General features: G+C 36.7%; 1 protein-coding gene across 4 annotated transcripts in view; it reads left to right on the top strand.

Annotated features, from left to right (window-relative positions):
- Positions 1-505: 505 nt before the first annotated feature.
- LOC121296449 (collagen alpha-1(XXV) chain-like) overlaps positions 506-24,685 on the top strand; it is a 182,027-nt gene continuing 157,847 nt past the window's right edge. For all 4 annotated transcript variants that reach the window (XM_041222048.1, XM_041222057.1, XM_041222040.1 and 1 more), the window contains exons 1-2: positions 506-1,249; positions 1,538-1,607. In XM_041222048.1, the coding sequence (XP_041077982.1) occupies positions 950-1,249; positions 1,538-1,607 (370 nt within the window). In that variant the 5' untranslated portion in view covers positions 506-949. The remainder of the gene's footprint in view (positions 1,250-1,537; positions 1,608-24,685) is intronic.

Consider the following 24,685-nt stretch of genomic DNA (forward strand, 5'->3'; position numbering starts at 1 on the left):
ATTCAGAAGCAACCACCAGTTCATAATGGCAAACCTGATTTACCAATTCATCAGTCATTCATCAAATACAGTAGTTACGAAATAACTTAAAAGAAAGGGAGATTACTGCTAACTAAACTGTGGTGCCAGAAGCACACGTCAAGGACCAAACCTTTCAATAATAATAATAATAATAATAATAATAATAATAATGTAGCTATGATATTGCATTGCCACAATATATTATTAGTATTAGAGACAACGCTCTAACTCACTTCAGCTCCCTTCCAATTTTTTATTTTATTTTTTTTTTTTAATTGCTTGTACAACGTTAAAAAAGCCGCTCTCCAACTCTGTTCACAGGCACCCTGACGACACGCCTCTCATGCATATGGATTTATTTTATGGTAATAGACAGAGAACCAGAAGTGCACGAGGTGCAGACTATAATAAATTATGTTAATGAGACAGTGACCAGAGGGGACTTGAAGGCGTGCTGCAGTATTTACTGTGGGTTGTGGGGACAGTGTTCATCAGTACAGTTACTGTACAAGATTGGCACTGCTGTGTTTGTGTTCTATTCACCTAATAGTAATAGCTCCAGGTCTTTCATTTGCACAGCATTCTGTTCGGTGCTTGTTATTTTGGAATCAGGTGGGGGAGGCTTGTCAGAGAACGGTGCAACAAGTTCGATCAGCAGGGTTCTGCAGACCAGGTCCCCGGTGACAGGTTTTAAATAACATTTACTCTGATAACTGGAAACTCGCGTGGGTCATTCCACGCGGCGTTTTACATTTGGAATTGGATCTTTTTTTTTTTCTTAAACATAGTTTTGTTAATTTATATTTCCAACGCGTAAATGTCGTGTCTGGCAAAATCTAATATTTATCAGTTGGCCTGTTGAAAAAAAAAAACAACGGTGTTTTATGTTAAGTATTTCAAATTTGGTGCTATATTATTGAAATATAACATGACGGCAGCAGCTAAAAAAGACGACCCAAGACGTAGTGAAGATATGGAGAGTAAAGCTGGTTCAAATGCACAGCGCTGCTGCAGCAGGACTTTCCCCAATGTCCTGTCATGTATGTTTTCTCTTCTGTGTGTAGCATACTGTATACTTCTCAGTGTAAGAACCTCAGAGTTCCAAGATAGGGTTTACGCGTTAGAAACTGGACAAGGAGAGTTGTACGACCACCATCGAGCGCCAGCCTTTTCAGTGGATCAGCTCAATTCTATGGTGCAAGAAAGAGTGGATGAACTTCTGGCGCAGGTACGAAATCATTATTTCCAAGGTTAAACATGTGTATGGAATATGTACACTGTTGTGGTTGCCTGTTTTTACTAATGAATGTTTATTCGTTCGTGGTAATATAATTACATGTAACTGTTTGTTATATAAAAATAGGCTTACAACAACTGTTAGATTTCATAGACGCAGGAATAACACATGTGTTTATTTTTTTAAACTCTGTTTCCACTTCTGGTGCAGAAAAAAAAAAAAAAAAAAAAAAAAACCTGACTGATTTAAATCCAATTACAGTATATTATTATTCTACAGAGATCATACGAACATTTGGCAAAAATCAGGATTGCACGCGAAGCGCCGCCTGAATGCAGTTGTCCAGCAGGTAAGAAACAGTTTTCAACCGAGACCTATGCACGGTACAAGATAGCAAGGCGTCATCGCAGGTGGATACATCAGATTCTAAATTCTGTTTAAAAAAAACATTCAGAATGTATCAGCCACTGTTGTTAGACTTGCATTTGTACTTGTGCTTTACTACTTTACAGCCACTAGAGCCTCGTATTATACTGTTCATCTAGTGAGACAGATATTTATCAAAAACAGTGCCATCGTATGGGCTTCTTGTCCTGACAGTGATGGAGTGCACAGTGAACTGTCGCAGACTCAAAGCACCATGCATATTCCTCTACCCTTGTTTAGCTGTAGGTGTGATCAAAGGGAAAAAAAGAAGTTTGGAGAATTTTAAAAAAAATAAATAAATAAAAAACCTGCAAAGTACATCGTATTAACAAAGTGGCTGTTTGCATTATATAGGAATTGAATCAGCGAAGTAGTTAATTTTAATCCCCACCGCCATTTTTTGCTTTGATTTTATAATAAGACTAAACAATGAGACTAAATAACATTTTAAAAAACAATCAAATCCCGCTATTACTGCATAAGTACTGTGTTTCCAGGATACAGTTGGTAAAGTGTTTTTAAACAGAACAGTATGATCTGCAAAGAAAACTTGAGGTGTTTAGGTACGATCCTTCGTTAATTACATACTTATTGAAGCTGGAAAATGCATGCATTTTCTTTGAATTACTTTGTAAACAAACACTGTCTATGGCCATGCATGTACCAAACCTGGATATGTGCCACCATGTATTTGTATGTGTGTTTATATACACAAAATAAACGTTTATGTTTATCAATATTTTTTTTCCTTGTGCAGTATATTACATGACTGTGTAGCAGCATGGGGCACTTTGAAACCCGGAGTTGTAGAATATGTTGTTGTTGACAGGTAGGAATGCCATTCTGGTGAGGCCAGAATGTTCAGCTTCCATCTTGTGTTAAAACTAACATGCATAACAAGCCTAGCTAAGGGTATACTCAAGGAGAAGCTGCAAACTGATGGTTGCTGAAATAAATGAAAGGTGAAATAAATAACAGGGAGAATCAAGAGAGCGAGGGAGTGAGAGAGAGGGTACAGAACACTGCTATTATAGCATTCATGATGTCTCATGTTGGCTGTTAAGAGTTTGGAGGAAGCATGAACAGCAGACAGCTGTATGAATCACCACCATTCTCAATAGAAAGTGTACTATTTAACAGCTAAACATAGCAGCTCTATGAACTTTTTGGCCAAGGAAAGTGGGATGAGCTGCTCTGTAGCTTCCTGTATGAATTCTGCTGCTGTTTTTTTTTTTTCTTTCCATCGGTTAGGTCTGTGGCTGTAATATTCTGTTGCTTCTACAGAGCCTTTATATGTCAAGCAGCTAATAGTTTATTAACCTGGACAAAGTGCAGAGTTGCAATTAGATCCTATTCTAATAAGGTGGGCATTCATTTGTAATGCATTTCACTGTTATTCAAGTCTTATTCCAACCCTTATTCATATGAATGGATGATTATTGTAAATTGATACCCGTTTACTGTACATTGTTTATCTGGTTGATTTTAAACTTAATGCACTATGAAAGTCTCACTGAAACGGCACATCTTTTTTTAATGAGCGTCACGGGGCGCAGAAAACAAACACAGGATTCAATTAAGGGGATGTATTCCGAAATTGCAAACACACATACAAGTAAAACAAATAAACAAACAAACCAATTAAAAGAGTCTTATGCTGTTTTAAGGAGTGCAGACGTGGGTGAGTTGTAAACATTTAAAAAGTGGCAGAGAATTTAATAGTATAAGGAAAAATGTTGCAGTAGCACCACAATCCAAAGTCCTGCTGTCGATACAGTACATTACAGTAATGTACTTTAGCAAATCCCCAGTAATATTTAAGATAGAACTGGAACTGTGTCTGTCAAATAATGTTTCAAATTTTGACTTTTATTCATTGCATTGGGAACTGTTTTCCACTATATTGTAATATGATGGTATAAGCATACATTCTGTAATTACACGGTTACTAACATTTCTATAATTACTTTGAAGTATAAATCACTGAAAGAGTGCCATGTGAGACGGTCAGGTAATATAATCTGAGGCGCTATCGCTATTGGTCTGTTAGTATACTAGTGTTAACTGATTAACTGAATGCCAGTGCTATTCAAAACACCAATACCATTACAGGACTTTGAAAAATATTCTGTAAGTTTGTCTGTCTGTCTCCATTTATTTTAACCTGGACCAAATCAAAACTGTGAGAACATCAAAAACGCCAAATCTCAGTAGACTGGGTTTTCTGTTACATTAAATAATAGGTCATATGAACAAGTAGTTCAGACTTGGCTGTTTTCTTGAAAAAAAAATTGACTCTGTGGTGGTTAATTAACACACTGTGAAGTCAGACCAGGATTGTCTGTTGTTATTGTACAGCATGGGATGGGTGAATAATGCCAGGCTTTGCCCTGCCAGACTGCCCCAAACCTGACCTGTAACAATTACACTTTCCCAAATATAAACACCATCTCTTTGTAGCTCCCACTTTCACTTGTTGAACCCATGCAAAACCAAAGCAGTAGCGAAAAATTATTATTTTTGCATAAAACAGCCAAAATGATTGTTTTTTGTATAAAATTAAGCTTTTGAAAGCTTTGACCATGCCTAAATTGCTTCAATATTAATGGCTATGTCTATTTTTTGTATATGCCTAACAGATTCCTCCATCAATCTGAAATAGTTTTGATCTCATTCAGTTTCTAGCAGTATTTAAATTACATTTATATTACAAATGTGTAATTTTTTACCTTTATTTATCCAGGAAGTGTTATATATATATATATATATATATATATATATATATATATTATATATTAATATGCCACTGGAGACTTGGCATTAAAGAATAGTCATGACATTACATACAGTAAGTTAACTTGCATCATCAATTCTTGTTCAAAATAAGATGCCAGTTGGGAAAGACTTCTTAACATGGGACAGCGGTTGGTTGGTTAATAAAAGCGAAACAAGGTGCTCAAAATGATAATTTGCCATTTATGCTCGGTTTCAATTTGTCACTTTTATTTCAGATTCTATTTACTTCAGGTGGCAAATATATACCTCCTTATATCTGCTTATTTGTAGCTGGAACTCGAAACGTTCCTAAAGGGTCCCACGTAAATGGCCTTTTCACAAAGATGATTATCAGTAGGTCTCACAAAATCGCACCTGAAGATGGAAGTAGAATATGAAGGGCAGGGTGGGAATCTAACTTTTTTTCTGGAGGACCTACATGTTTTAATCAAGAGCACATTGATAATGCAGTGGAATTACCCAGGGTTTACAGCCAGTCTGAAAATAGCTGTTCTCATGTTGATAAGCAAATATTTTGCCATATTACACATGTTTAGTCCAGTCCTTAAATGATAAGGTTTTCTCCCATCTTATAAAATTTCATGTTAATGTTACAAAATGAGAAACAAACTATATCAGAGTTGTTGTTGTTGTTTTTTTTTTTTTTTTTTTTAAACAACAGGTATTTCTTTCCTTTACAAAAAAAAAAAAAAAAAAAAAAAAAAAAAACAAGAGTCAAGTAATATTTTCCATGATGTGTGTGCTTTTAAACCCCAGAAAGGCATGTATAGGGAGTGGCAGTACATGCACTAAATGAAATATTTGTTGATTAATTTAACAAGATTAAATTAACCAGATGTGCTTTAATGGATGATATAGCATGGGATGGAGTTTTATTTATAAAGCACTTCTTGAACATTGTTTTTAAAATCAGTGAAAAAAAAAAAAAAAAGTTACTGCAGTATCACTTTTTTAAATGCTCCAAATGCACTAAACACATTATAAAATGTTCTGGACACAGTCAATTCAACACTGAATACGTACTCAGGATTGAGCAAACTCAAAAGTAGGTTTTTACTTTTTTAGTTGAGCTTAGCTGAGCTTTCTAATTTCATTTTTTAGCTTTGATTTTGGGGTCCCTTGACATGCTGAATCCCCCAATAAAATAACTGAAGTCTGGAAATTACCAAAAGAATATACCACAAGTCAACACAATTTTGCACCTACTTAATAAATGACAGCTTCGATTAAGCTATTTGTGTGGTTCAGTTACTGGAGAACCATTTATGCTATTAGTACGTGTAAAGAGAAATTAACCAGGTTCCACACCACAGCTGCTTCTGATTAGAAGCAAGAAAGACACTTTTAACAGGAAAACCCAGTTTTCATGTGAGCATTTTATATGAGCTGAATGAATCAGACTTAAAAAGGTGCAATTCAGATTGCTTGACGACCGGCACAACAAGATTTACATGATGGGCAACACGTTTTGCCGTTATACTTTGTCTGTTGGACAAATATTTTTAAATTATTAATTATTCCTATGCTCTTTCTGTTGCTAGAAAAACACTCTGGGTATATTTCTAGAGAGTCATGCAAGTTTCTGAAAACTGAATTGGGGGCAGGTAGATTTTTAAGAAGGACAAGTAGATATTTCTAGCATTTTGTCCCTTGGACAAAAAAAAAAAAAAAAAAAAAAAACTGCACACCCCTGAGAGTATGAACAACAACAAAAAAAAAAACTTCGATGTTCACACTGTGCCAGAATTTGATATGCCAGATTATGTGTGTTACCCTTAAGATGATGTAGAACTTAATTATTGTTTGTCCTCTATTATCTTCTGCAAATTCAACGCTTGAATGTAACATGACTTCATCTAGTTGTAAATTTAGTGCTGAAAGTTTGCACAGTACCATCATGTTATTTTTTTTGGTGTTTTGGTGCTGGTGAATTCAGTTCTAAAAAACAAAAAAAAATTGGGACAATCACTACAGGCTTCCACAGTGCCAGTAGACAACATAACTTCCCATAATTCCTAACTTTATGAGCTATAACCTGAAAACTCTCTGTTATTCTGTACGTTATCCCTCCAAAAAAAGAGGCTGCCAGTTGTGCACGCTGGGGGCTAAATTGAGGCCACCTTATTCCAGACACTCACTTACAGGTATAAGAGGCAAACTACCCAGTATGCCTACCTGCATCACTGGAAATAGGGGACTTTGTATGATAGATTTGATTTGGTGTTATTGATTGTTTTTTGTTTGATGTTTTTTTTTTTTTTTCTAATGAATTTTACTGTTCATGAAAGCTTAGTAATTGACATACTGGATACTGGATACTGTATAGCTCTCCACAAAGCAGGGGTAGCACAAGAAGTATCAATGTGAACTTCCAGGAGAGATTAGGAGGCAGTTCATTCTCCAGGCCCAGCCAATCTTTGGCCTCTTGTTTTAAAGGGGGGTTTATTGGTTTTATTCTCTTTTTTAAAGAACTGTTTCTTTAAAGAGATAAAAATACTGCCGGTATGCAAAAAAACTGCGGGCAGTTATTTAATGCAAACTTTTTTTTGGTATAAGGATGACTGTCCCTTAATTAAAATGTAATCATAGGATTAAAAAGACAGAGAGATCAGTCTATTACAGTTGATATGAAGCCCACTTAGTTATTACTGTTACTTTTCAGTAGGAGTACATATTCAGACATTTGCATCATGTGCATAAAACTGCAAGAATGACAAACAAGCGATCTTTTGAAATGATCAAGGGCATTACAGTGTCACCCCCCCCCCCCAAGGTTGAAAGAACGAAGACAAGGCATTTTGATTTATGAGAAATGTCACCACCAGAAACAAAAAAGTGATATAAGCAGAAATGTGCATTAAAAGTAGAAAAAAAAAACATGTCATAGTTATCAGAAATATACTATTCAAGTATTTCTATCTACGCTACCACAGACTGTGTAGGAAATAGTACCTTGTAAACCCAGCACAACTCTAACAACAATTCAATAGCATCCAGATCCTTAAAATTTCACAGGGGATCATTAAAAAAATTAAATGATGTAATTAAATATCATCCTTCAGCAGCAACTGCATTTGTTTTTCAATTCATTAACTTTTTAATATGTTATTACCCTTTCTTTTTTCCTGGCTCCACATGCTTATTTACAATTTATTGCTTATTGTAGGGTAACGTGAGATGAACCAAACAAATTAGTGGCCACTGCATACATTAAGCATCAAACATGAAGCAATATTGTAATAACAATACATGTCATTTATTCTAGTGTTAGAAAAAAAAAATCAACACAGTTTTAATAGACTGTAGAAAAGTAACTGGTATTAATAACTGAATTCTACCATTTTCTACAGACATTTTGGATATGACAGACACACTATTTCAATGTACTTATGTTGAAATAAAAGCATAAAGCAATTACTTCATGGAAGGCCAGTTCTCAACTACTGACTATGCACAATTGAACTAACTGTTCCACATTAGTCTGAATGTCAGACCATTTCTCTTTGCTGTGCACAAGTAAACTATCTGAATTATTTGTCCTTGAAGTTTGACATGGGTAACTTGATGGCCTCAGGTTTCTGGGCTTCCTATAAAGCTTTTGATCTTGACTTGTGGATCATAGTATTTTTAGACATGTGATCACAAAATGGTTTAGCACTTTCACAATTAGATTCATTAACAGTTAACTACAGTGCCATGTTTGCACCAGTTTTTGTAGAATCAAAAAATGAACTGGCAAAAAATAAAAGTCTCCTATATTAACACAATTGAAAATGAGTTTTGCTCTTTAAATAATTTAAAATAAATGTGGATTGTCAAGTGCATAAAGAGACTGCATTGTACTGTAGAAGACTGGCAGTTCCTATTAGCTATGTTTCTGCATTGATTCACACTATAATGCAATAAAATAAAAAATGCTTATAAAATTGGCTTGCTCAATGAGATGTAAAATAACAATACTTTTCCTTAATCTTTTTCCCTGTGGTGATCTGATTAACAAAGATGCTGCGACCAAGAGTTTAAATAGATTAAAAGCTTCTTACATTAGAAAAGTCATTTTATTGTAATTTATCAACTTAATATCTGCAAATGATGAATATATGATAAGGAAGAATAATTTATATAGTGTTGAAAGTTGAATAACTTTTTTGTTTTCAGCATGACTGAGTGAATATTTTTCATACAAATTAATATCACTGAGAAACTGGTATGAAATCATACAAACGTAACAGTTACAGGAACGCTGTTATTATCACATGCTGTTGAATGGATTGTCTATGTTTTATCTAGCTACCGTAGAACAACCGTCAGTCAGTACTGAGATCATAATACAGAAATATCTGGTAAGATAGAAAATCCTCCAACAGCAAATAGATTAGATTTCTAGCATCCCTGGTGAGAATAAGACAGAAGTGAGGAAACCCTTAAAAGAAGTAAGAGGGCCTGGTCCCTACTCGTTACGGCACAACTCTGAAGGTACTCAAAAAATTTCTCATTATCAAATGGTAGAAACATTTGTGATTATATTACTTTGAACGGAAAATATGTAGGAAACATCATGCAGCAGTCAATTTTTTTTTAATTCAATTTTAACAGCCGTGTGTGGTCAGATACTAAGAATAGTCTGCCGTCGCTACCGACTGCATGGCTATCGAGGCTCTTTGTAAATGTTCATGGCTGTATTAAAGAACATTTGTTTCCAATTTAGACAAGAGCCTACCAGCCCCTTGGAGTCCTCTTTCTTTCGGCCATCTAAGCCTGCCTTCTTTTCTGGACGTCTTCAGGCCCTCTGTGAAGTGGTTTAAAGGACATTACAAAGAGAGTTACTCATGTGCTGATTGTGCCCAGACACACTAACCTTTTTGTTAGGCTCTGTTTGGTCACTTCTCCCTAAACTCTGCGTCGCATCTGAGCAAAATTGGTTTGAGAGGAACTTTTTGTGCCAGATGGCCATCAGTTCAAAGCCCATTCGGGGCAACGAGAGGCTGTAGTGGTCGATGGGGAAGAAAGGGAGGTGGGGGGGGGGGTTTGCGGTGGACTCACTGGGGTTCCTTTCTATGGCATCCGTGGCGGGAGGGCGTTTTCTGTGCCTGAGATCATATAGAATATACAATAGGACCAGCTACTGCATCCCTGCAATGAAACTTCAGCGACTGTTTCTTGATGGGAGTGTAGACTTTTGAGAGGCACAGGGGGGAAATATTTACTCGTCCCTAATGTTACTTTTAGCCGTTTTGTTGGCCAGGCAAGGCTTCCCTTTTTAACAAAGTGTAAAAAGAAGTGAAGCTTTCAGTATAGCAGCAGCCGAATAAAATGAAGCCTGTTTTATATCTACAGTATGTGCCAAAACATTATAAATTGTTTGGCTCAGTATGGGTAGCAGTAGTAGCCATGCTTGGATTTATTTGTTTATTCTTAGTTAATACTAGTCCTCTATTTCAGCGGCTCCGAGACAGATGTGCTTCATAAATTTCCAGAGGAGTAATTTAATGGTTATGATTTTATCAAGCCAATAACAAAGGAGATTATTCAAAATTTACAGCCACATCTTTGAATTCAGAAGCATTCACTGCTGATTTTTTGTCTTATATCTACAAAAGCATTTGCGCTTCCCTTATCAAACAGAAATGGACAAGGTTAGAGCTGTAAGTGATTAAAGGTCAACTGGCCTGTGGGTTTGACAGAGTGGTTATTGATTGCACCCATAAAACTAAATGTGACCTTTCCAGCTGTTATTTCCTTATATATATATATATATATATATATATATATATATATATATATATATATATATATATATATATATATATATATATATATATTATATACTATTATTTGTAGAGGGTGACATTAGAAAATCTTTCGAAAAGTTAGACTGAAAGAGTTACGATTTAAAAAACTGCAGTTTTCTTTTTTACAGATGGCTGATGTGTCGTTTCATTTTCACGTTTGTATTTTCTTTTGCTTACAACAAAGTTATCCATGTTCAGGGCAATGTTGACTCGCTGATTACTGAAACGTTTTTTTTTTTTTAATTTAATTTTTTTTTTTATTTAGCTGACGAGGTGTTCAGTTGTAGCAGGTAGCAGTGTAGCAACAGGCACAGGGATGTCACTCCCTAGCAACAAGAACGGGCCCTTTCACTGCAACGGGTTTGTGTACTGCTGGTGCATTTGAGACCAGTGACCCCCCCACCCCCACCCAGCACAAATTAAAATGGCGTGCACCTTTTTATGCGAAAAATGTCAAAAAGCAAGTCAAGTTTTCAAAAATATTTACGATATATTCTTAATTGAAATGGAAGTAATACACTGGGCCGCAGTCAGGCAATAAACGGAATGCAACTGTTTGGGGGGCCCAGTACCGTCCATTTCTTTTTTTCTCCTGGACCCACTTTAATAACTAGACATAAAAATATACAGGGATTACAAAAAGAAATCGGAGCAACGCAGTATTGGTGGACTATCTATGAAAATACAAATTCGTATATGACAGCTGATAGATAGTCTGTCTGGAGGCGGGGCGCAGAGCGAGCACTCTGGCAATAGGTCAATGTTCAGATTATGTGATCCTAAAAGTGTAATTTCATGAGACCGACCAGACCAATTTGGCGAAACCGTTCGTCCAACAGCCCGGTCTGCTTGAGAAGTAGTTCCACAGGGTGAAACATGGCAGAGCGCCACAGGTACAGTTGTTTCACCTGCATATTTATTTTTGTTGATTGAGCCATAATTAAACAAAACAAATAATAGATTTTAATTTCGATATTTTATTTAACATCATGTAATTAAATAAACTACATAACGATATCGCAAAAGTATACCAGAAGCCATAATTATAGTACAGTACAGCATTTCATGTTGGATTTCGAAATGTCATTGTCAGTTTTTCATTAAGTATGGAAAAATACAAAGCGGTATGTAATTCCATATGTTAACGTAGCATTATTCAGCAGGCTTCATTCGACTCTGAATCAAAATGATTTATTATATAGGGAGATGCAAAACTTTTGGCCATAGCTGTACTACTAATTCCCTGTATTATAATAGATAAGTTACAACTGAATATGCAGTACTGCCAAAATGCAATAAACGTAGCCTCGATTTACGATAGTCTGTACTGTATAGCAAGATGTGTTTATATATTTGATCCACAATATTAATGTTATAGATTATTATTCTGACTGGAAAAAAAAAAAAAAAAAAAAAAAAAAAAATCATCACAATGCACAAACAGGATCCCCAAATCTCTGTCAGCCATGATGCGAGAAAAGAAATGGAAATAAATTTGTAAACCTGTACCATTTCCACTTCGAACAAGCTGAATGTGTCCGAGTCTGTCTGCCTCACGAAATTCCACCTTAAGAAACTGATGGTAAAAATTCAGTATTTAAAAAAATTACATGCTTTTCTTGTATATTAATTTAAGTGTGTTAATAGAATTATGTTTTATGATAAGCTTCTTTATCGTCTTATGCAGTGGTGTATTCGGGGATATATGCAGGTTTATATGCGGCGTTTACTCATTTTTAATTTGGGCAATATAGCGTTTGCCTACTTCTCATATAGGATACAGAGTTTACTCATTTCTACTCTCCTGTGATATGCAAATCTCGGGTTAAATACAGGATATTTTAATGGTGAGCATCTGTGTTGTGTTACTGTGCAGGAGACTAATAGCTGCGTGTTCTGTTTGTGTGTGAGTGTTCTGTGATTGGTTGTTTATGTTTTGTTAATGTTCTGTTGAAAGGCACACTGGACCTGCAGGGTGGTGCTAGTAACATTCCTCCTAGCCCCTGAAAGGAGGCTCACAGAACTGTTCACATGAAGTGCTTTGTCGGGTCTGTGAGTGTTCAGACATGACCAGCACCTGAGAAGGGAAATAACTATGTGGAGGGGCTCTGGTTGACAGAGGTCCAGTAACAATGTATCTATTCAATCTAGTTGTTCAACTCCACCACAGGGGCATTACTGACTTTTTTTCATTGACCACAACACCACTAGTCTTATGCTATAAGTCATGCATAAGATGCCAGATGAATTAGTGGGCTTGTAACAATAAGGTCCCCAGTTCAAATCCCACCTCTGGCTGACTCACTGTGTGACCCTGAACAAGTCATTTAGCCTCCTTGTGCTCCATCCTGTGGATTAGATGTTAAATCAGTATCTTACTCTAAATGACCCATGTCAGATATGCTTTGCAGAGTGACGTTATATACAGTGTAACACTCAGGTTTGGGGCTATCAGAAAAATACACAATTTTAAATAAACCTTTAGAGTGCAATGTATACGTATGTGTATTGCTGTTTTTGTAAACATTGAACGCTCATTAATACATTACATTTTAACTGTTGTTGAATTAATAGTGTGTTCCACCACTTGTTTGTTTTTTTTTTTTGGGGGGGGGGGGGGGGGGGGGGGGCAATGACTCGAGCACTGGATTAACCGTTACCTTCAGCAACACCCCTGGAATAAAAATATTGATACAGCTAAAGATTCGGAATTCTGTCAGGCAAACAAACACCTAAATCTACATACTAAACATGCAGCTTGTCGTGGCTTAAATGATGTGAATCATAAAAAACTGATTCCAAGAACAGACCTGCAGAGACTGTATACGTCTAGAACTGAGTGAAAAAACATCTACTAACTTGCTCTTAAAGTATGGTTCAAATACAGTTTTTCTTTCGTAGACGTGGAAACGAAAATACAGCTAATCTCTATAAAAATAACTTTATTGTACTTACCGAGGGCACTGGCAATGAATATGTCACTCAGACATCAGCATTACAGACCAAAAATCACCAAGGTGGTCTTAAGACAGTCCCAATGATATACAAACGTATTCACAGATTTTGAAAATTGTCCTATAAAAAGTTTTAAGCTGTACGTTTCCAAACTTCACCGAGGACAGCCAAGGCTTTTTCACATTCCATGTAAAGTGATGCTGGAGTTGAAGGCAGGCACATTATTTCTGTTTCTGGACACAAGATTGAACTCAGTCTCATGCATTACGAGACAAACACGTTTGCAATACAAACGGTATGAAGATATTAAATTTGTGTAATTAAACAGTGTCTGTTCAAGCAGAAAGCTCCTGTATGAGTTAGGGGTTTTACCGTTATTTAGTGAATGTAATTAAGAAGTGGTGAGAACATTAGCCTTTCACCCCTGGGACAAACGTACAATTGTGAGCTTGGTTATCTTTGGTGTGTGAACTGGGTCCTGTTGATCTTAACTCCTGCAAAGTTCCAGTGATTGCTCATTAAGATCCCGGACTGGATTATTACATTGTACCAAAATTATGGATCTTCTATAACCATGTTCAACAAAAGCAGAGACATACATTTTTATATCTAGGAGTACGGACTAAAAGTCATGAGCCAGACTAAATCAGCAAATACAAACAGTATCATATTAACCATTTCAAATAAAACTTATGAAGGGTTTAATGCATATGCTGGCCCATTATTATATTAGACTAAGTAAGAAACTGTATGTAAACAATTGTTCAATGGCATGTCCTGGGTAATGATCCCGAGCTTGCTGGTTCAATGAGCCAAATTAGCAACCTCCTCTGACAACAGCGCTCTTTAGTAGGGGCTGTTTTCTGTGCTGCCCTCCAGACATGGAAGGTTTTTGACACAGAGTGGCCACATGGATTTGCAGACTGTCGTGTGGTTTTAGTTGCATTTACCAATGACCATTCTAAGTTTTCACACTGCAGTTCTGTTTAAACTGCAACTTTGTGTGCTTGGTAAATTTATTGTGGGTGTGTTCTTTCAGGCAGGGCAGTTTAAGTGACAGACCTAATGTCTGCTTGTCTCCTGTTTGGCAAAATATTCAGCTTTTTTATTTTTACTGTAGCTACTATAGTTAGCAAATATGGTGTCATTCCACACACACCTAAAGCAATCCAGCATTATCTAGTCTTTTTATTGAGTTTGACAAAAACAAGAAGTTTAGTGTTAAAGATTATCTGTAAATCACTGCATCTACATACTTCCACAAGAGCCAACTTTTCAGTCTTGCATCAGTTGGCTTTTTTTAATGATACTTTTATTGGAGTCAAAATTATTTTCGCTCCATTATTAGCCACAGGTAGATTTCTAAGTAAGATGGATAAATTGCAATAGAAGGAAATAATCTATAATTGCTATGTTGTTAAAATTACCAAAAGAAAATACCCCACAGAGCAGGAATAGATTGTACAGAACATTTTACTGGAGCAGAAGGAAAGTTAATTAGAAAAGGATAAAAAAAAAATCATAATAAATGATCTGGGAAGTTTAATTATGCAAACTGCAGCTCAGGCAGTAGGTAATCAGGCCAAAACGATTGGAGAAAACTAGCTATCCTGCTGTTTGCTCTTTCTTGAAAGCATTTGTATTATTCTGTAAAGTTCACTGCTTGTTAAGAAGCAAGCCAACTCTGATTCTCGGTAATGTCACATTTTATGCTCCTTTTGTTGTGGGATGCAGAATTGAAGGAACCACGCACATGCAATCAGTAGGCCTATTCACTAAATGTCACGCAGCACTTCAATTTAATCAAGTGTTTTTTTTTTTTTTGGTTGTTTAATTTTGGTAGTAATTGTACACTGGTTAAAAAGGAGACTATCCCCATAGCAGTTATTATCCTGAGGATCTGTGGGGGTGTTCCAATCAATGAAGGGATTTCAGTGAGGGGGACATTCCACTGACCAATCAGACACTAGGAGGTCATGACCAAAAAAGGACACTTTGAAAACTGCTATGCAAATTAGTTAAAACAATTATACCCTTTTTAATTGTACCTTTTAAATATGGTAGATGACTCAGCTTAATTGCAAAGGTTCTATAATTTATATTTTTATTTGAGGTTCACCTACTATCAAACTACTGATCGAGTTCAAACACCATTAAGAAAGATCATTCTTAAGAGTATGTGGCTGAGACTACATTTATAATGAGAGTTATCCATTTAAAGAAGTACCAAATAATAATATTTAAAAAAAAAAAAAAAACTGTGATAAAGGTAACTGGCAAAAATGTAAATAACATTGACATTGATTTAATATTAGAAATCACAAAAACATAGCATAAAACTAAAATGCTGCATATTATACCAGCTGATAATTATAATAAAGTAAACTATAGTATCAAACAGAAAAGTCTTGAACCGATGACCCAGCATTACTGAAAGGCTGAGGCAGTCTTTGTGGAGGAAGTAGCCAACAGTAGCGAAAGGATCCTACATCCAAGATTAAAAGCGGCTTCTCATTAAATCTGAAGAGGACCTTTTCGAAAGTGTGTAGGTGTTCCAGGCAAATGGTGTCTGGCTACCAAAGGAAACAATGGAACAGTACAGTATAATTAAAAAAAATGAATCATATTAAAGTCTGTTTTAGTATCAGGTACCCTCTGCCTGCTGGTGGGAAGACATCGAGACCCGCTCTAGATTCGATTTCCTCGTATGGAGACCAGGCAAACAATATTATGTTACTGCACACAGTCTACCCTGAAGGTGTTATGTGACAGAGAGCAGATAAGTCATGTTTTTTAAGTGACTAGCAATAATAATAAAACCATTTTACTGCGTAAACTGTACTAAGGACATTGTCTGTCAGAGATTAGGACAATTTCATAATCCTGACCTGCTGCAGACAGTTTGTGTAAGGAAGGATTTCTCTGGTATCGATCAGCCAATAACATTATCCAGTCGCATACTGAGAATTCCGTCTGATGGAGGCACGTGAAATAGTGTTACCCTTTCTGACTGACAGTCTTAACTGAGGGTTTTCTTTGATCAAAAGCAGAAGGCTTCAACTGGTTAAAAATACATACACTTGAACTTTGTGAAGTTTTGTTTTCAAAGTTTTCAAAGTTCAACAAGTTATCAAACATGTACATAGAATACATGCAGTCTTTCCTGGTTATAGTATTTTAATGAATCTTTTCAGAGTGTAACTATACAGTATTCAAAATATCATCAGAGTACCTGGGGGTATTTCTAGCAATACTACAAGGAAAAAAAAAAGATAGAAAATACACATTAACATTGTTATGAATTACAACAAAAAAAGGAAAATGGTGACCCTGATGTTTTTAAAAAAAAATGTTGTTGCAATTTTAGTTCTGTTTTTTCCATATTTCCCCTGTCATTGATGTTCTTTTCACTTTTGATGTGTTTTGAAATCCTAACAATTTCTCTTTTGAAACATGCGTCCACTCAAAGAAGACTACATTGTGCTACACACAGCTACTGTATACCAATACATTAACTTAAACCAGTATGTCATTATGTAATGATGAATATAAACTTAATTTCAAAGATTCACATTTTAACCCAGGAAAAAAAAAAAAAAAAAAAAACAGGACATACTTTGGAGGTTTCCATTGTTCTCGTGTAAAATAGGGGTCCTGTCTCTTCTGTGGACAGTACTTATCAAAGAAGAAGAGGACAAGGGCCACTGATCCCAAGTAGCCCTGCTGAATTCCCTTTGGAAAATCTGTTTCCTTTCCCTGACATGGGGAGTGCATTTATTAAAGATCATTCAGGTATACACAGAGGGTGGTTATTTTTTAAAAAATAAATAGAGGAAGACAAAATCCATTATAAAAATCAGCTTGAAGTTCAGTTGCACAAACACACAGGAGACAAGAAGAGCATGCTTAAATAGAGGCAGGAAGATTTCCATTTAGAAAAAGATTTACTTGCAGATGAAGGAAATTTCCTCGGCGCTGAACACAGGTTTGAGCTCCTCTGCCAAGTTGGCTGGAGCTGCTGAAGGAATTTGCTACAGTAGCTGGAGACACTAGGCAGACCTGTGACTAAAGGAGCTGTGCAAGTAGCTCTGCCTTTGGAGACCAAGCGCACACTTTATCTTCATAGAGACTGGCCCACTGGGAGGAAGTCAATGAAACCAAAGACAGGCTGCTAGGATGAAGCTTGGGTCAAGTGGCCTAGTTATTAATGTCCCATAAACGGAATTCAATTTTGTCACACTTTCAGCAGATTATTACAAAACCTAATTTAGGAGGTTCTTAATTTACAGCATCTGGCAACAGTCCAGACCAGTAAGCAGGGATGTCTATGTGCAGCTCAGTAGCTTAGTTAAAATTTTGATTATGGTAATCTAGTGTTTCTTATATGTTTTGATATCACGCACTGCCTTACAGCTCAAAGCTTCCACACTGATGTACTGTTTCATGTTTACATGGGCTTAATATGTCCACACACTATTAAAATAGTTACAAAAAGGCTGCAGTTCCTAGCAGCACAATGAACAGTGAAAATTAATACAGTAGTGGCCCACCATGCATCGTATTTTATTTTAAAATAATGTGTTATGCCCCAATAAATAAAACGTATGCACACACACACACACACACACACACACACACACACACAGGTTTTATTTTTAATCAGGTGAAGTCTCTTTAAACAAATTGAGCTGATTCTGTTTCATAATTAAACTCAGAAAAAAGCTGTTCATTACAAAACAATCTTTGTTTTAACTTTCATATCTTGCCAAACAGAGCTGACAAATTACGTGAATTGTTCATCCCCGATCCTACTTTTAACTCGCATTTCATTTTTGCAGTCGCCTAATTTAAATTTTCCCCACTAGTTTAACAGAGATGTCCTGCTAGATTTTTTTTTTAAGCATAAAAATGAATACCTAGTGTGTGTACACTGATAGCAAGTCCTTCAGGTGCCTGTTCTGAGTATTTCACCAAACACACCACAAAGAATTTGGGGATATTGCAGGATACAAAAAAAAATGTAGAATGGTATTACAGCATCCACACTTCTGATAAACCGCACTACCTGATGAGATCTATTTAGATCCAGACTCGAGACTACCCCCTGAGGTGGTCTCGAGTACGGTATTAAACGCTGCGTAGTGTGGAAGCAAACCGTATTTAGCACTTTAAAGCCAGGTTAAAGGCAGCTAATATGGTTTCAAGGCATATTGTGGACAGGGCCATATTTTCACATTTTTCACACAGCCTTTTAGAAAATAATATTTCATGACACTGATATAGCCAGCCTTCCACAGGAGGTATAATAGAAAAATATAGCACATTAATATTAAGTGTGAAGTACAACAAGGTATATTTTTTCAAATAAACTGGACAGTAACTTAATACTATATTCCAGTATGAAGAGCAGTTTCTATGCTGTTATAAAAAAATGACAAGAGATATATAGTGTTTGTTGATTTGAAACACTTGGGAAATAGGTTACATGCACAGAAAAGAAAATATTGTGTCAATAGCAATTGTCTATGTGACAATGGGTTATATTTATTAGTAATTGAAAATGTAAGGTAGGGCCACAGACAGAATATGACGCATAGTAGTATTACTTGCATTTTAATTGAGGGTTGTTTTGTTTACTTTGCTGAATGACCATTCTTTTCTTTCTTTGAAGTGTAGATTAGGTCATTCATTGAGGTGTTTCTAATTACAGTGTAAATGCAAATAAACAGAATGGAAATCAGGAATTCCTAAGAGTTCAGTCATTGTAATCCAAAGCTTTTGTTGACTTGATTTGGTGGGTTGTCTAGTTTTCTTTATATTTTTATTCATTATTGGTCATGTGAAAAGTGTTGTTTCTGAGTCATTAGAACATCATGACATTAAAGTAAATACTGTAAGTAACAACTATTTTGTTTAATATATATTAATTATTAATTATTAATTCAGCACTGTTTTGCACACTTTATTAGTAGAACCTTGTGTATTTCGTAGGGCTGGAGATGGGACTCCTCCCCTGTGTCATCCTGCTAAATTATCTGTCAGTCAACCTTTAATTACCTGTCAGTCACCCTATTTAAACCGTAGTCAGCTTCCTAAATCTCGTCTTGCTTTTCAGTTTGCGGTTACCACACAGTCTTACAGAACCAACGTTAAAACAAACCTTTATTTCAATCAGGATAAAATGACTACTGATCTGTGGCAGATTTTGTTTTCATCTGATTCAGGCGGTTTTCCTTCTACAAGTAATCCACCAAAAAAACTGTCTCCTCCATCTGACAGTGCTGCTGCTTCAACCTCTGTTCATCCAGCTTTGCCAGCTGCCATTCATCTTCGTCGTTCTAAACACATTAGACCCCAGGATGATTCTCCAGCGCAACTTTTTTACAATGATTGGAAATTCCTTAAAGCTCTGTTTAAAAAAGGATTGCCCATTGAAGTAGGAAGCAATCGGGCTGCTTTATTTATTTCATACTGCAATTCCATATCAGCCAACCCTGTTTTTCCCCTTCAAAATTCACAGCAGAGATCCAAACTTGTCAGTTCACGATCTGGCCCTGCAGTACAGGCTCCATTCACTTCTGATTCAGCCACAACCCCTCAGCTCTCAATTTCATCTGATCCTTCCTCCGATTTACATTTTCAGATTTTTAACGACATCAAGCAACTCATTCATCCTCTTTCCACCTCCATTTCTACAGTACCTGCTCGCCTTGATGCGCTTGATAACAGAATCACTCGCTTGGAACCAGCAGCCATTTCAGCCTCATTGGGGACACCAGCAGCAGCACTTGCCTCTCCCGCTGCTTCAGCCACGCCCACACCTTCTCTCGAGCTGCCAGACTTCACTCTAGCAAATGCCTCTAGTGCCTCTTCTGCTTCAGCAGTTCACTGCCACTCCCTCTCTCCTCAACTGAGTTGCATATCATCGACGGTAAAGACGTTAATTTAGTTTCAATACTTACCACAACTGCAGAATTTCTGGCTCACACGGTAGTCCACTGTGGAGATTTGTCCAATACTTTTAAATTACGGGATCCACGGCTGAGTAAAAATCTTACTCTTGGAGAATTCCTACTTTCTTTTTCTGTGATTTCTCAATGTCCTTTGTGAAGTTTACACTCACCGACGACAGGAATTGGACTCTTATTTATTAACATTGCTGATCTCTCTGTCAGATATGACAGTACTGTTTTTTTTTTATCAGTACCATGAAGCCTTTTCAGCCAAAGCAGCTTCTATGTTAGCATTGGACAGTACTCTGATTGGCTGGTCTCAACCTGATCATGATCTGTTTAATAGATTCTTCAGTGGTATCCGTGCTAAGGCTTGTGGTTTGTGCTTCCACTGGCCATTCTACCTCTCTGTGTCCAAAAGCAGCCTCCTCTTCAGCCTCCTCATCAGCCTCAAATTATTCTTCCTCTGCTCCCAACAACACTCCTTTCTTCAAGAATCATGCGCCTGCAGTTTCACCTAGTCATTCTTCAGCTCCGCCTGCTTTTTCAACAAGCAAAGTTTCCCATGGAAGACCCATCAGATATTCTGGCGGCAGACAGTTGTGCAATAATTTCAATTCTTTATTCTGCAGTTCCAGAGGATGCCGCTTTTTACATATATGCAGTTTATATGGCGATGTTTTCATGTTTATCATGCCCTCTTATATAAATGCATTCATCATTCATAACAGACCCATTGATTGATTAATCAATCTACTAAAAAAGTAGTAACTTCTTTGCCAGCTAGTCTGGATTTCAGTTGTGAATAATTTTATTTTGAAAGCATAACACCTTCCAGGTAATAACAATAACACTGTGTTGCTTTTTTTCTAGTTTACAGATTGCTCATTTCAGACAACTGGTTCCTTCAGCTCAACCTTTCCCTCTACCCATTCCTCCACTCAGCGATCAGATTTCCAACTAAATACATCTATTTGCAATCTTCTGTTTTCAGCTGAAGATTATATGGTGATGCCCTCGCTCTTCTTATTCAAACAGCAAGTCCACTTTCACAGCCTTCTGCAAGTGACATCACATCTCCCCTTCTCTCTTCAACCAGGATTTCATTCTTTCTTTTCTTATTTATGCAAACGCCAAGCTGCATCTCTCCCTGGGAACTATCAAAATTATTCAACCATTATCGCCTAGCATGCATTTCCTGTCCTCCTCTTTCTTCTGCCCCTGCAGTTCACCTTCTATTTAAGGGAATGGCAAAAAGTTTTCATCCAACCTCTCCCTCCCGACTCCCAATGAATTCAGATATTGTCTATCGCCTCATCTCAATTTTCTGCCAAGGTTGTTTTTCTCCTTTTGACAATCTAGTCATGGAATCCCTCTGCACTCTTTGGTTTTCTTCACTGTTCTGAGCTAGGTGTCCCCTACCCCTCAAGTTTTCCATCTATGGGCCTCCGTTCCTTCAACTTCTCTCACATTCCCAACTCACTATCTTATTTTCCTTCGCATCTCTGAAACAGATCAACTAGGACAGGGGCAATTCATTCAGCTGTGGAAACTCTTTTCCCTTATTCGTCTTTATCTCATTTTCCCATCTTTCCTGTTGCAACCCCTCTAACCCATCCAATCCTCTCTTTATTAACAATTCTATTATAACAATAAGCTGGTTTTCTGCTCATCTTTCCTCACTCATTTCTAAAGCTGGTCTTCCTCCCCAACTGTATTCCCCCTATTCATTCCGTATAGAAACATCAGCATTCCGCAGCAACATCAGCAGGTAAAGCTAAAATCAACCAGTCTTTAATTTAAAAAATGGCGCATTGGTCTTCCTTTTTAGTGGAAAGAGCTCTGCTCTCCCTGATATTATTTCTGCTCAACAAAGTATAGATAGCATGCCCGGATTGGAGGCCATTACTCCGCCAGGTTCCACTCTGCTGAGCAGTTAGATTATTATATTAATATATATATATATATATATATATATATATATATATATATATATATATATATATATATATATATATATATATATATATATATATTTAAGGCTAATATAATATATAATTAATCACTAACTTTCATTTCCAACTAACAATTTTCTCTCTTCTTTGCATTGGTGGCATAGTAGCGGGGAGCCCGGAGTCCTCTTCTGGGGGCAAATGAAGCTTACTTCCCGACCTTAGAGGAAGGTTCCCGCTGGCCAGAGGGGACCCCCGGCCAATTAACTTTAACTGTATTTTGTTTTCTTCTGCTCAGTCCATTTCATTTGCACCCGTGCCAGTCTCGCCTTTTGGAGAGTAAAGCTTGCTCCGAACTTTCGAGCTAGTCATTTGACTCAACTTATCGAAGGTGGCTCTTACAGCTCGCGAGGATCTCCTTACGGCCTTGGAGCGTCAGCCTTGGTTTGTTCTCCTATCCTTCCTTAGTTTCCCCTTGGGGCAAGTCCCCCGCTTTCCGGCCTTGGAGGTTGAGGGCGGTTCTCTGAGTAGTCAAGAGGAAACCTGTTCTATTACTAAGTCACAAGCACTTTGTCTTTATTCTAGTAGTTCCTGGCTCCTGCCTCATGAAGGTACTGTACATATTGACATTTAAGCTTTACTTTTAATAGTAATGCCTTTTTAGTCGATTTTACATGGTAATGCAGTTTTCAGAAACACTGGGCAAGATACACGAGAATATCGGTCTCCAAATATACTTGTTTTAATTCTATTTTCTTCTTTTATCACTAATACCTACTGTACCTGCATTTTTAACAAGCTACTGTTTCTTTAACAGAAACAATATGTAATCCTAGTAACAACATTTATTTTTAATACATAAATAAGTTAAATGAAACAATGTCTTGCATATCTGAATACAAAACGTGGATTGAACAGTTTTAAGAGACTTATGTGTTGAATATAAATATGGCCAATTAGTGTTTTTAGAATGTGGTACATTACAGGCATTCCACTGAATAATACAGTAGATGTGCTGCCACACAAGAACATTTACTTAAGCCTGAATACAGCAGAATACAACCACACATAAGCAGTGTTGCAGCAATGGAGTAAACTAGGCTAAATACTATAAGTGAATGGGGGTCCTTTTGCATTTTCCGAGATGCCACAAAGGTTAGAAACAATGTACAGAAACGGTTTTGTGTCTTCATGCCTTGGTGTTTTGATTCTTTGGAGCATGGCTTTTTACTGAACAATCTCCAAAAAGCTTTTAGAATGACCCTCCTTATTAGGGTTTTTATTTAAAAAGCAGGTTTTACCAGCGAGCTTCCTGGACCTGCCAGGAAATCAAACAGGCTGCTGCTCAGTGAAGTGAATGGACAATATTGGGCAAAGTAGAAGTGAGCGTGGTCATCAAAAGGTTCCTACAGACATCAGCTTGTACACAAAGGCATAATACATCCTTCAGACCTGCAAGCTGTGTGGGAGACCTGGCTGCTTGTGTTTGACCTAGTTCATATGCAAAACAAGAGGGAGCAGCACACAGATTAAGAGCACGTTCGAAATGAAAGGAACTAAATTGTTTTAAATTGCTCTGTAGCAGGCATTACATTTTCTTACAATTTTTTATTTACTGATCCCTTATATTTTTATGAAGTTTGCAATCATTCTAAGAGGTTCTTATTGAATATTCAAATATTGTGTTTTTGTTTTTAATTTAACTTTAAGTCTGTGTTGAGGTGTATTGAGTATGAGGTAAGGAACTGTTTTACATTTTTCTTTGCCTGTCTGAGACATATGCAATGTAGACTAAATCAGCCAGTGTCATAGCTATAATCACCAAAAAGTAGATAGGTAAGCATTTGCGCCTTGATACTATAAACTATATTATAAGCATATTTCTGTGTATTTATTAGGTATTAGGTTTATTAGGTTATGGTACCGCTAGTTTTTTTGTTTTTGTAGTCCTTAACGTGCATTGTTTTAAAAGGCATTCGTTCCTTCTTCAGTACTGTTTCCATTAGCTGTTTATGTGTTTTAACAGTCTCTGTTTTCATGGCATGTGCTGAAACAAACAGGGTAAAGCCATTTATTATGTTTGTATTATATGTGGCTTCTATTAGATACTGTTTTGAATGCTATAAATACAATAAATATTGTATGGATGATATAATAAAATTATATATATTCCATTGAAACTTCTTCAGATATGGTACCCTTTTTCTGCGTCATTATTTCTGTGGCAAAGCTAATGGAAGGGTATATATCAAGCAAGTAAGCAGTTCTTAAGGTGTATTGGTTATGCAGCCGTCAAAAGCAGACATTGTAGATTGTTACCTTAATGCGACGTTAATTGATGATAGTGAAGAGGTAAAGGTCTCTCTCTGCAGATTCTGTGATGCTTCACAACACTGTTAATAAATAAGGCCTCAGGATAGACCATCCTCTCAGCAGTTTGATTATGTTACGAAGTGGCCTGGGGTGCACACATGGTGCAAAGCTGTGGAAACAGGCATCTACCAAGATGTGGTTTTGTGAAGAGGAGAGGTGGTTTGGTAAGATACACAGAGA

This window comes from Polyodon spathula, chromosome 2, assembly GCF_017654505.1.
Source record: "Polyodon spathula isolate WHYD16114869_AA chromosome 2, ASM1765450v1, whole genome shotgun sequence".
Taxonomy (NCBI): Eukaryota; Metazoa; Chordata; class Actinopteri; order Acipenseriformes; family Polyodontidae; genus Polyodon; species Polyodon spathula.